At 45.6% G+C, this 13344-nt stretch overlaps 1 protein-coding gene across 1 annotated transcript in view; it reads right to left on the bottom strand.

The window, feature by feature from the left end:
• Positions 1 to 13344, bottom strand: part of lama1 (laminin, alpha 1) — a 41120-nt gene that overhangs the window by 5612 nt on the left and 22164 nt on the right. Inside the window, exons 39-60 of the mRNA XM_031750565.2 lie at positions 10804 to 10920; positions 10564 to 10724; positions 10352 to 10490; positions 10153 to 10255; positions 9919 to 10035; positions 9653 to 9835; positions 9417 to 9571; positions 9020 to 9163; positions 8807 to 8940; positions 8547 to 8700; positions 8347 to 8471; positions 8058 to 8208; positions 7834 to 7978; positions 7605 to 7746; positions 7396 to 7510; positions 2529 to 2681; positions 2275 to 2426; positions 2001 to 2195; positions 996 to 1179; positions 775 to 881; positions 440 to 629; positions 154 to 303 (exon numbers count right to left, since the gene is read on the bottom strand). Of these exons, the coding sequence (XP_031606425.1) occupies positions 154 to 303; positions 440 to 629; positions 775 to 881; positions 996 to 1179; positions 2001 to 2195; positions 2275 to 2426; positions 2529 to 2681; positions 7396 to 7510; positions 7605 to 7746; positions 7834 to 7978; positions 8058 to 8208; positions 8347 to 8471; positions 8547 to 8700; positions 8807 to 8940; positions 9020 to 9163; positions 9417 to 9571; positions 9653 to 9835; positions 9919 to 10035; positions 10153 to 10255; positions 10352 to 10490; positions 10564 to 10724; positions 10804 to 10920 (3216 nt within the window). The remainder of the gene's footprint in view (positions 1 to 153; positions 304 to 439; positions 630 to 774; positions 882 to 995; positions 1180 to 2000; positions 2196 to 2274; positions 2427 to 2528; positions 2682 to 7395; positions 7511 to 7604; positions 7747 to 7833; positions 7979 to 8057; positions 8209 to 8346; positions 8472 to 8546; positions 8701 to 8806; positions 8941 to 9019; positions 9164 to 9416; positions 9572 to 9652; positions 9836 to 9918; positions 10036 to 10152; positions 10256 to 10351; positions 10491 to 10563; positions 10725 to 10803; positions 10921 to 13344) is intronic.

The raw sequence follows: 13344 nt of genomic DNA on the forward strand, positions 1-13344 counted from the left end.
ACTCGTGCATAAGATGTTCAAAACCTCAAGAGTTTCTTTTCTAGGTACATAAAATGCTTTTTTAAAACACCAGATAAAATTATTTGATGTATTTGTGGTAATAATGTTTGTGCCTTTTGTGTTTAACAGTGAAAAAATGAAAAACAATCATACTCTGATTCTCCTGCTGGTCATAGTGTGAGGTGTTCCTCCTAGGAAAACTTTGTTGTCCACATCCAGCTGATTTCCTTTGACTGAGATGGAGTCGGTTTTCAAACTGTTGACAGACACTGACATCAACCGCCGGCCCACCTCTGCAACCACCTGAGACACGGTAAACACCACAGCATTCAAACCAAGCTATTTTTGTCTTAACAGCAAAACCTCAAACATACTTAGCTTGAAATTTACTGAGTTTGACATCAATGTGTCTACAGTGCCTCATGTCCAGTTAACTCACAGTGTGCCACTCTCCATTGTTAACAGCTACAGATGAGGTGATGGAGGCCAGGCCTTTCCCCAGATCAGCTGACATCATCAGCCTCCCCCCCTTTAGGCTGAGGACAACAAAGTCCATCTGCTTGGAGTCGGAGAGAAGGAGGATCAACCCATCCAGGGCCCAGCTTCGAAATAACAACCTCACCGACACACTGAGGAAGGGAACAGACACAGTAGCAGAGACAAAAGTGAGACAGAAAACAACACAGCAGTGTGAGAGATGTAGTGTTACACAAAGAAGAAGAAACCTGTCCCCTTTGTGACCTGAGAGTTGCCTCCGTTGCTATGGAAACTCACCTCTTTCTGACTGTGCTGGGGTTGATGATGAAGGTCATGTGACTGTGTCTGGACAAGCCAAACTGAACTGCTGATGGCACAAAGGTTAACTCCCCATCTGATGCACACTGCATCACACACATAAATCAAAAACCAAGAATCAATAAAAACAGACATATTGATTAAATTCATCAATTAAAATGAATGCACTGAGAATAAGTAATAATGAATATAGTAATTACCGTTAGACCTTCAGGTGACAGGGCACCCAATTGTGTGGGCTGAGGTAGAGGTAAATGAGTAGGGTCAGGAGTTACGTTTACATCCTGGTCATCAGGAAAGAGCACATCCCCAGCCTTCTCCTCCAAGACACATTTGTCAAACTTCACCCCCTCATATCTCAGAGCTCCTGAAAGGTCAACAAGCCTGCATAGAGCCACAAAATCAAAACTGTTGTTGTCCGAACTCCTTTGGAGAACACAGCCTATGAAGGCTCTTACATGAGATGGTCTAGTACAAGGAGACCTTAGTACCACACCTGACTCCTAGGTAACACTGACAGCAGCAGATAACAATCAGGAACCGCCCTAAAATAATTTTACATTTTTTTGGCCAAGATCCATAAATCCCATTTATTCTTTTTTGACTTAAGGAAAGTGGTGCTGCTGCTGGTGTCTGATGTACAATACTATGCAAATGTCTTGAGCCAATCCCCATTTCTTTATATTTGGTATGAAAAATTACTGAAACTTGCAAACAATCATGGAAATACAGTATAAAGGGTCATAAAAGGTCAAAAGTTTTAAAGTCAGTATTTAGTATGACCAGCTTTATTCTTTAGCACATCCTAAACTCTCTTTGGCATGATTTCCTGTAAGTTCTTTAAGTAGCCTTCAAGAAAAGCTCTCCAGGCTTTTTGAAGGACATTCTTGGCAAAACAACCTCTTCTGAAGGTCGCAAATTGTAGATCTGATAGTCAGGGGAAACTGCCTGATATTTCAACTACCCAACTGGCTTTAAAAGGTTTGGGAACAGATCTAAATCAGCCTTTGAATATCCTAAGTTTGGAAATGAACGCTTTGATTTCTTTGATTCAAAAACAAGTGGTGTCAGAAAGTAGGGACACATCTGTAAACTACATTTCCAGGAGCCTTCAGATGGGTGCATTCAAAGAAGCTTTTGGCAGGCAGTCTTGGAAATATGCAGTCATTGAACTGGGACACAACTTGGATGTGTAAAGCACTTACGCTCTGCCAACTGCCAGGTGTTGGATGCAGCCTTTGAACAACCTAGATAATTTCTGCAATCTGATTGGTAGACGGGCCTCATTGCCTGAAGGCAGCCCACCAATAAATAGAGAGGCTGGAGACAGCTGAGAAAATACACCTGGCAACAGGGACACAAGCTTCTTATGTTCCTCATCAATCTGTATTGAGAGCGACCTGAAAGACAGTTAAGAAAGGCCAGACAGGTGAGATGTGAGAAAAAGTAGAAAAGTGAGCATGTTATGCTGATACTTACTTTTTGTTAATGGTAATGATCGCAGAATGTTTCATTCTGTCACTGAAGGATCTTCCATCAGGCTTTATCACAGTTACCTTACGTGTGGCTCCGCCCACCTCTCCAAGCTCCACCTCCAATGCTCCTGAGACTAGGTGAACAGATAGGAAGTGCTGCACATACAGACACATAGAAAAATTCAGGTTACATTGTCACTCACATAGTTTTGTTAGTTCAAATAGACTTGGTATACATGTGACCTAAATCAGTCTCACCTGTTTGTGTGAGCGGTCACTACTGAAAGCAGCCAGCAGGACCCCTGATTGGTTGTTGGAGGAGAAGGAGAAAAGCAACTCTGCTTCTTGACCAAACGATGGTGGAGTGATCTGAACATAGCCTCCGGCCAATAGGGACACACTTCGCACCGCCTGGTCAATACATTAATCAATTAAACAACTAACCCGTAAATCAATCAAGCTGTTATCCTACGAGTGTGATCAGTGTTCATTAAAAATTAACAAAAGTGACCTCAAAGCACTTTAAAATCTAACGATCTAATCTATTGATAGTACAATATTAGAGAGAAAACTCCAAAAATCAGACAATACCCTACGAGCAGTACTTGGCAACAGTTACAGGGCAGCAAGAACTCGCTTTTAACAGGGAGGGACCTCTGAGAGGACCAGGCTCAGGTTAGGGGGAGCATTCTATAACAACTGGTTTGAGGGATTTATGGGAAAGAGAAGACAAGAACGAAGAGAAAAAAGAGCACAGAGACACAAGGGCAAAAAACAAACCATGGAGGGGAGAAATATGAATTTAATGTCGCAGTAGTTGTTCTACAGGAGAGGGCCCTGACAGCTGAAGGCTCTGCTTCCCTGCATACTGAGAACCAAGTACTAAAGTACTCTATCTGGATAATATGATACTAAAAAGGTCTTTAAGATATGATGAGGTCTGATCAAGACTTCATATGTGAGAAGAAAGATTTTAAATTCAATTACAGGGAGCCAATGAAGAGAAGCTTAAATAAATATGAGCTTTCTCTCACTGCTTTGTCCAGCCTTAAAGTAATAAAGGCAGTGGCTTTGAGCAAACACTTCAGGATACTGGGAAGGAAACACTCAGGAAGAAACCTCCTACAGAACCAGGCTCGAGGAGGGGCAGCCATCTGCCGTGACCTGCTTGGGGTGATAGAAAGTTCTACATATTTGTTTTATATGTGTATTGAAGGACGAAAACAACCCCAAGGTTCTTCACAGTAGTACTGGAAGCCAGTGAAATAACTGTTGGACAGTTATTTTAGTTCAGAGTTCAGAAACTTAACATCAGTTTTGTTTAAATTTACAAGCTGAAAACTACTTGTCATCCAAGGACTTTAAGTCAGTGGATTAATGTGCATTATTATATGTATCAGTACATGCATTTATTAGAACGTGTATATTAGTATATTATTAGCTTGGATCTGAAAAGAGACTTGAGATGAATAGAGATGGAGTCAGGTGGAGCGAAAGGCAAATGCACAGAGATCATGTGCTTTTACTTAGACTTAGGTCCTCCTGCGCCGTTCGGCGCATTGGGCGGCAAGTGTCCGCCAACATACTCGATCGGCTGTGGCTGCTTCGGCCTCATCCCATGCAATGTCTATGGCACCTAAATCATTGATGAAGGTCCTCTCCCATGTTGTATGGGGGCGGCCTGGTTTGTGTCTTCCATGGGGTGGGTTCCATGTGTGCCTCGTCAATGAAATAACGGACCTTTTCGATTCATCCTGGTCATTGATGCGAGTGCCAGAAGAGTGGCGAAAAGGAGTCATTATAAAGCTCCCAAAAAAAGGCAACGTGGCAGACTGCAACAACTGGCGAGGTTTCACACTCCTTTCTGTTCTGGGTTTAGCGTTTAGTGTTTAGCATTGTCCTCCTCCGAAGAATCCATAAGGCGGTGGACCAGAAACTCCGGGAAGAACAAGCTGGATTTTGCAGTGGCCGGTCATGCATAGAACAGATCTTCATCTTGTGCACCATCATCGAACAGAGTTTGGAATACCAACAGCACCTCTCAATTACTTTCGTTGATTTCACAAAGGCATTTGATAGCGTCCATCGAGATTCCCTCTGGAACATTGCCCGGTCATATGGCATCCCTGAACAGTTTGTCAAAATATTCCAAACTCTCTACCTTCAATCCAGTTGCTGCGTCCGCACAGAGGATGGCTACACGGATTTCTTCACCATTGAGACCGGTGTAGGCAAGGGCGTATCCTCTCTCTCTTCCTCTTCCTTCTTGTCATCGACTTTGTTATGCGGAGTGCCATGGACCAAGATGGCTTTGGGATACCTTGGCATCCACCAACACGCCTGAAGGACCTTGACTTCGCAGACGACATCGCTTTGTTGGCTGACGTCTGGAAAAATATGACTACAGGGAGTGCAGAATTATTAGGCAAGTTGTATTTTTGAGGAATAATTTTATTATTGAACAACAACCATGTTCTCAATGAACCCAAAAGACACATTAATATCAAAGCTGAATGTTTTTGGAAGTAGTTTTTAGTTTGTTTTTAGTTTTAGCTATTTTAGGGGGATATCTGTGCGTGCAGGTGACTATTACTGTGCATAATTATTAGGCAACTTAACAAAAAACAAATATATACCCATTTCAATTATTTATTTTTACCAGTGAAACCAATATAACATCTCCACATTCACAAATATACATTTCTGACATTCAAAAACAAAACAAAAACAAATCAGCGACCAATATAGCCACCTTTCTTTGCAAGGACACTCAAAAGCCTGCCATCCATGGATTCTGCCAGTGTTTTGATCTGTTCACCATCAACATTGCGTGCAGCAGCAACCACAGCCTCCCAGACACTGTTCAGAGAGGTGTACTGTTTTCCCTCCTTGTAAATCTCACATTTGATGATGGACCACAGGTTCTCAATGGGGTTCAGATCAGGTGAACAAGGAGGCCATGTCATTAGTTTTTCTTCTTTTATACCCTTTCTTGCCAGCCACGCTGTGGAGTACTTGGACGCGTGTGATGGAGCATTGTCCTGCATGAAAATCATGTTTTTCTTGAAGGATGCAGACTTCTTCCTGTACCACTGCTTGAAGAAGGTGTCTTCCAGAAAGTCGGACTGGAGCTCTCTGCCCTTTACCAATCCAGCCACGGGCCCATCCATCTGGCCTATCAAGACTCACTCTCATTTCATCAGTCCATAAAACCTTAGAAAAATCAGTCTTGAGATATTTCTTGGCCCAGTCTTGACGTTTCAGCTTGTGTGTCTTGTTCAGTGGTGGTCGTCTTTCAGCCTTTCTTACCTTAGCCATGTCTCTGAGTATTGCACACCTTGTGCTTTTGGGCACTCCAGTGATGTTGCAGCTCTGAAATACGGCCAAACTGGTGGCAAGTGGCATCTTGGCAGCTGCACGCTTGACTTTTCTCAGTTCATGGGCAGTTATTTTGCGCCTTGGTTTTTCCACATGCTTCTTGCGACCCTGTTGACTATTTTGAATGAAACGCTTGATTGTTCGATGATCACGCTTCAGAAGCTTTGCAATTTTAAGACTGCTGCATCCCTTCTTTTGACCCATTTTGCCAAAGGAAAGGAAGTTGCCTAATAATTATGCACACTTGATATAGGGTGTTGATGTCATTAGACCACACCCCTTCTCATTACAGAGATGCACATCACCTAATATGCTTAATTGGTAGTAGGCTTTTGAGCCTATACAGTTTGGAGTAAGACAACATGCATGAAGAGGATGATGTGGACAAAATACTCATTTTCCTAATAATTCTCCACTCCCTGTACTATGACATCATGCTTGGAGCAAGAGGCAGCCAAAGTGGGCTTACAGATCAGTGGAAACAAGACCAAGGTCATGAGGATAGGTTATGTGATGACACAGGACCCCATTATGGTAGGACTGCAACCACTGGAGGAGGTGAATCAATTCAACTACCTGGGTAGCATCCTGGCAAGTGATGGAGATGCTGAGCATGACGTTGTGTGTCGAACTGTAAAAGCAGGTGCGGTCTTTCAGTGGCTCCGGCCGATCTGGTCGACCCCAAAGATCGATCTGGCAACGAAGATTCGCCTGCTCAACTCCATCATTATGCCTACCGCAATCTACGATTGTGAGACATTGTGACTGAGCGGCGTGTGCGCTTTGGAGGTCATGTTCTACGTCAACACCCACGCTGACTGCCCAAGATTGCCATCACATGGAGTATTATGTGCAGCCTTGAGGAAAATCAATTAAACCCTGTGATTCAATAGGATGTAGAAACAATTTTAGCAGCAATAACTAATAAATAAAAAATAATCCTTTTCTTTTTCAGTCTCTTGCATGATTGTGGATTAATTTTGGCCCATTATTCCTTCAGTTTATGGAGGTTAGTGTATTTGTTTGTTTAAGGTTCTGTCATAGTGTTTCAATCAGGTTCTGGAGTTTCACTGGTCACTTAGTTATGCTGCTGTATGCAGCGGATGACTATATCTTTTCTGACTATAAAGGGGCTTGTCTGATTCTTTCTAATATTTTGAGATAAAGTCCCTGCAATAGCACTTTGAGGCCACTGTTGTTGTGAACTGGTGCTATATACAGAAGACTGAATCTAAATCAATTCAACTGAATAGATTTCCTGGCATGCTTGGGAATCATTGTCCTGTTGTATGACCCAGTTTGGACCAAAATTAACTGTTGTGGAAACGGCCTCATATTTGACTCTAGAATACAGAGGAGTTCATGGTAGACTTGATGACTGGAAGGTGCCCAGGTCTTGTTACCGCAAAACAAGCCCCAGAAATCACTCCCATGTTATCATGCTTCACAATTGCTATGAGTTGTGTGTCCTGATTTTCTGTGTTGGTTTTTACCAAACATCGTACTGTGAATTATAGGCAGACATCTCCACTTTGGTCTTGTCTGTCCAAATTTTTAATTCAGTTTTAATTATGTAGTGCAGAAATCACAACAGCTGCATTGATGTGCTTTATATTCTAATCTAAAAACCCCACAATAATCCTGAGAAAACCCCAACAATCAGATGATGCCGTTAGCGAGCATTTGAAGAAAAACTCTTTCAACAGGTAGAACTGGGCTAACTGGGGCTTGTATAGTCTGAGCTTACCTTGAGTATGCAGCCTTTCCTGACACCATGTGCATCCCTTAGCAGGTCAAAGTTGGACCGAGCAATCTCCACATTTTTTATACACCCCACGTAAGACCGGGATGCTACTTGTCTCCTAGCAACCAGAGAGATGGCATTCACAGGTGATAACACAGTTAACACAATCCTGTCTGGCTATATTATAATCACCTGTGTATTCAAAAGCTCACCTGATTGGTCTGGAAGCAGGAAATCCACCAATGAAGATAGGGTCGAGATCAGAGCGGTTCAGGTCAGAGGCCTTTCCAGGAGAGTCCGCTTCCAACACTTCCTTCTCTGATGACTGGTCAGCTGCCATAATGGACAAGTAACCTGGCCACACAGAAAAATGTGAAATAACATTTAGCAGTGTGGACACAGAAGTAGCAGCAGGAATATTACTAGGAGTAATATTAGTACCTTTGCGTTTGTTCCTCTGCAGTGTGATTTTGTACCACACTCCAGTGTTGTACTTCCTGTTGGAGGTCAGCATCAGAGCACCAGAGCCGAGGTCAAAGGTCAAACGAACGCGCCCCTCCACCAACTCCATGGACAGGAAGTCTCTCTGTCAGTGAGAGAAAGTGAGGTGTGTGTAAGTCTCCTTAAAAATAAGAAGCCCAGCACTGTAAATGTGTGTGTCGTACAGTGTTGTTGGAGGCCAGGTACAGCAACAATCCGACTGGAGACAGAGTTTTAAACTGCAAAACGATTAACGTGGAAGTAGACCGCAGAGACTTCTGGACCACTGAATAGCCAGATCCATCGAAGTGAAAGGAAGTTTCCTCTGCTTGGGGACTGTGAGTGACACAAAATAGAAGTCAGAATTTGCATAGGGAATGTACAGATTTAGCAAACTGTGTGTGTAACACGTGTTTGTGTTGTGTCCATGTAAGTGCAGTGTACACATAAAAATGTTAAAACTTGTGTGAGTACCTGCTGAAGCAACCGCCACACTCTCCCTCTCTATGGTCATAGTTCCAGAGTCCGATGTTCTGCTCATTCAGTGAAACTTCACCCAGGCAGCCCTGGAAGGTGGTCGATCGCAGTGCCGCAGGCCGCTGAAATCAAACACACTGAGTTAGCTCTTCTTCACCTGCACACACACTTGCATACCTGATGTGTCCCAATATTACCTGTGTATGAGCTCCCAGCCCTCCGATGTAAACAAAGCTGTTTTCATCGATGTCTAAAACTTGGAAGGTTCCTGGTGATGTTGCTGTTACTGCTGGCAACAGAGCTGACTTAGAATCCAGCTGATGGACTGAAAGTGCAACATGTGGTCCAAATCTGCCGGGATCATCACATTGTGACATACACAAACACAGCTGTAAACTGATATTCACCTGCATCTTGAATCATGTGATTAGTTGCGATCGTTTAGGGTTTTTTTTACCGTGTAGCATTGATCTTTGTCCATCTATTGTTGGTGATATCCAGTCCAGGAAACTCAAGCCGGGTGCTGCCCGAGCCCACATCCCACAGTAGAGAAACCTGTCCATTATGCATCTCAGCAGCCAAGAAGTCCATCTGAAACAACAGCTTCAGTTAGAATGCAGAACGAAGCCATTTCTGTTATTACTCATTAACAGCAAGTTATTATCTTTACCGTAGTGTTGCTGCCCAGGTAAAAGAGCAGGTTATCTGGAGTGGTCGTCTTTACGATCAGATTCAGAGTGTTGAAGTTACTGGACTGAACCGATGGTCTGTAGGAACGAACACAGCCTCTGTCCGCTTGCAGTGCCACCTTAATCTGATGATGGTGCGCCACAACACCATCGATATCAAGAGAAATTGTGAGGTCTTTACCTTACAATGTAAAGTGCCTTGAAATAACTGTTGTTGTGGATAATCATGGTCACAGATGTCCTAATATAGAATTCTCTGGTTTAGGCTGGCTTATCTACACTGTTTGCTGTTCATTTTTTTCCTGTTTAACAAGTTTTGTAGGTATCTATGCTCATTTTGGGACAGTGATAGAAGCCATTGTGTGAGTGTTTATTTACCGATGCTGCCTGTCTCCGAGCCTGATAGATCAGCTCCCGGATGTCAGATAAGTTTCTGCTCAACGTTTCTCCTAACATTCTCATTGGTTTTATTCTGTCCATCAGATGCTGTGTACGATATTCCGCCTCCTCCATCTTATGCTGCATCTCATTGGCTGAGCGAACAGGAAACAGGAAGAGTTAGGCTAAAGATTTGGATCTTTATGAAACCAATTTGTAAAATCTCAATGACAAACCTGCAATGTGTGTAAGAGTCACCAGCTGACTGGTCTCCCTCAATGTATTGTTAGCATTTTCCACCAAAGACGAAGAATCCTTCAGCTGTGCTCTGAGTCTCTGCAGCCGCTGCATCGCCTCCTGCAACTTGGAGTGCGCTGCTGCAGCCTGAATTTGGGTCTGTTGCAATGCCTCAGAGGAACCTGATGGACAAGTGTATTAGTATTGTATTAGTATTACTGTTTCAATACGTCAGTTCATACATCATGCATATCAATTCTCTTACCATTTGAAAGGCTCTGTAGGACTTTGACGGGCTTACGTAGAAGGAAGCTGGAGTTATGAACACTGTCTCTGACAAGTCTGAGTCTGATAGTTACCATGGAAACATTCAGCTGCAGGTCTAAATGAAACAAAGAGGAAAAAGTTTCATCTAAAAGTAGCTGTAATTCAGTGCACACATGGCTGATGTGCAATGATAGTGCATGTCATTGTTTCAGAAACAGAAACATTATCATACCTTCAGCCGCACTGCCGATTCTTTGGCTTTCTTCCAAAATAGCAGAGGAAACTTCCAGCTTTGCTCGGCCTTCTTCTGACAGTGGCTGCTCCGATTGGACACTCTAAAATACAAATACATGTAGGTGTTATACATTTGTTTACCAACAGCCTCTCATTTACCTTATTGCACTGCTGTCTCAGGCTAAATACAGACTTACCATGTTTAGAGCTAAGGAGGCAGACACTAGGGCAACTGAAGCCATCTGATGGGCAGAGTCAACTTGTTCTGTGATGTCACTGTCAAACTGAGCCAGCTGACTGCCATTCTGAGACATGTTACACACTGATGACAGAGAACTGAGAGAGAAGAGTTTTTATTTCAGTGGAAAAAAATAGCAGGAGCACACAGAGGAAGAGGAACACAAAATACCTGTGCAAGGAGTGAGCATAGCTCTGCAGCAGGTGGGCATGTTTCTCTGCACGGTAAACATTCTCCAGAGCATCGTTTTTCTTCAGCCCCATTACCAAACCATTCACCTGTTTCCTCAGAAGGGGGCGCCACTGATCCAGCTCAGCAGCCAACACTTCAACCTGCTGATCAGTGTGACATAATTATTATGGAAAGCGTCTGCTGGAAAGCTTTGTTATTAACTACTATAGTTTCTCTTACTCTGGTGTGGTTTGTTAACTCCTCTGTCAAACTGACAGCATCTTCAAGCAGCAGCTGGCTGTCCTCCATTTGAGAGTCCAAAGACAGACACACCACACTTAGGTTCTGATGGCCAGACTGACAGAAAGAGAGAGAAAGAGTAAAAAAGAGACACCTTTGAATTTCAGAAGAATGCTAAGACAATGTCACGCTTGTTTTATAAAATGGTAAATGGCCTGTATTTGTATAGCGCTTCACTTAGTCCCTAAGGACCCCAAAGAGCTTTACACTACATTCAGTCATCCACCCATTCACACACACTGGTGATGGCAAGCTACACTGTAGCCACAGCTACCCTGGGGCGCACTGACAGAGGCGAGGCTGCCGGACACTGGCGCCACCGGGCCCTCTGACCACCACCAGTAGGCAGCGGGTGAAGTGTCTTGCCCAAGGACACAACGACCGAGACTGACGGAGCCGGGGCTCGAACTGGCAACCTTCCGATTACAAGACGAACTGCCAACTCTTAAGCCACGATCGCCCCCAGAGATAGATCTTATAAAGCAGAGAAAGAGAAAAAAAAAAAACTCGAACTCTGCTCTAGTCTTACTGACCAGAGCAGAGTTCGAGTTTTTTTTTTTTCCTGCTCTAGTCTTACTGACCTCTTAGTGCTTTTGACTACAAGGCTATTTTGAACCTCTCTGTGAATCGCTACCTTATCGTGGTGGAGGGGTTTGTGTGTCCCAGGGATCCCAGGGGCTATGTTGTCTGGGGGCTTTTGCCCCCTGGTAGGGTCTCCCATGGCAAATTGGTCCTGGGTGAGGGACCAGACAAAGAGCGATTCAGAAGACCCTTACGAAGAAAACATCGAGGGAACAGTTTACCCTGCCCGGGATAGGGTTACGGGGCCCCGCCCTGGAGCCAGGCCCGGGAGGGTGCCCGAGGGCGAAGCGCCTGGTGGCCGGGCCTTAGTCCATGGGGCCCGGCCGGGCACAGCCCGAAGAGGAGACATGGGCCCATCCTCCCGCAGGCCCACCAAACGCAGGAGGCGCCATAGGGGTCGGGTGCATTGTGTGCTGGGCGGCGGCCAGGAGCGGAGGCCCTGGCGGACTGATCCCCAGCTGCCAAGACTGGCAATAGGGACATGGAATGTCACCTCTCTGGTGGGGAAGGAGCCTGAGTTTTTGCGTGAGGTTGAGAGGTACCGGCTAGATATAGTCGGGCTCACCTCTACGCATGGCTTGGGCTCTGGAACCAGTCTCCTAGAGAGGGGCTGGACTCTGTCTCAGTCTGGAGTTGCCCCTGGTGAGAGGCGGCGGGCTGGGGTGGGTATTCTAATATCCCCTCGGCTTGCTGCCGGTACGTTGGGGTTTTTCCCGGTGGATGAGAGGGTTTGTTCCCTGCGCCTTAGGGTCAGGGAAAGGGTCCTGACTGTCATCTGCGCTTATGCGCTGAGTGGCAGTTCAGAGTACCCAGCCTTCTTAGAGTCCCTGGGGGGGGTGCTGGAAGGTGCCCCACCGGGAGACTCTGTTGTCCTGCTGGGAGACTTCAATGCTCACGTGGGTAACAACAGCGAGACCTGGAGGGGCATGATTGGGAGGAACGGCCTCCCTGATCTGAATCCGGCGGTGTTTTGTTATTGGACTTCTGTGCAAATCACAGTTTGGCCATAACGAACACCTTGTTCGAACATAAGAGTGTCCATAAGTGCACGTGGCACCAGGGGCGCTCTAGGCCGCAGGTCGATGATCGATTTTGTAATCGTATCACCAGACCTGCGACCATATGTTCTGGACACTCGGGTAAAGAGAGGGGCTGAGCTGTCAACTGATCACCACCTGGTGGTGAGTTGGATCAGGTGGCGGGGAGGACGCTGGGCAGACCTGGTGCACCTAAGCGGCGAGTGAGGGTGTGCTGGGAACATCTAGCAGAGGCCCCAGTCCGCGAGATCTTCAACGCACACCTCCGCAGAGCTTCAACAGCATTCCGAGGGAGACTGGGGACATTGAGTCCGAATGGACCATGTTCAGCGTCTCCATCGCCCGGCTGCTGCATTGAGCTGCGCCGCAAGGTGGTTGGTGCCTGCCGTGGTGGTAATCCCGAACCAAATGGTGGACACCAGAGGTGAAGGGAGCCACCAAGCTGAAGAAGGAGTCCTATCGGGCTTGGTTAGCCTGTGGGACTCCGGAGGCAGCCGACAGGTATCGACAGGCCAAGCGGAATGCGGCTCGGGCAGTGGCTGAAGCAAAAACTCGGGTGTGGGAGGAGTTCGAGAGGCCATGGAAAAAGACTTTCGGACTGCCTCGAAGAGATTCTGGCAAACCGTCAGGCGTCTCAGGAGGGGAAAGCGGTGCTCTACCTGCACTGTGTATAGTGCTGGCGGGGCGCTGCTGGCGTCGACTGAGAAAATTGTCAGGCGGTGGAAGGAATACTGAGGACCTCCTTAATCCCACTGACACGTCTTCCGAGTAGGAAGCAGAGTCTGGGAATGAGGGAATGACCCGCCAATTTCCGGGGCGAGGTCACTGAGGCAGTTAAACAACTCCTTGGTGGCAGAGCCCT

The sequence above is a fragment of the Oreochromis aureus genome, linkage group 9 (assembly GCF_013358895.1).
Source record: "Oreochromis aureus strain Israel breed Guangdong linkage group 9, ZZ_aureus, whole genome shotgun sequence".
NCBI lineage: Eukaryota > Metazoa > Chordata > Actinopteri > Cichliformes > Cichlidae > Oreochromis > Oreochromis aureus.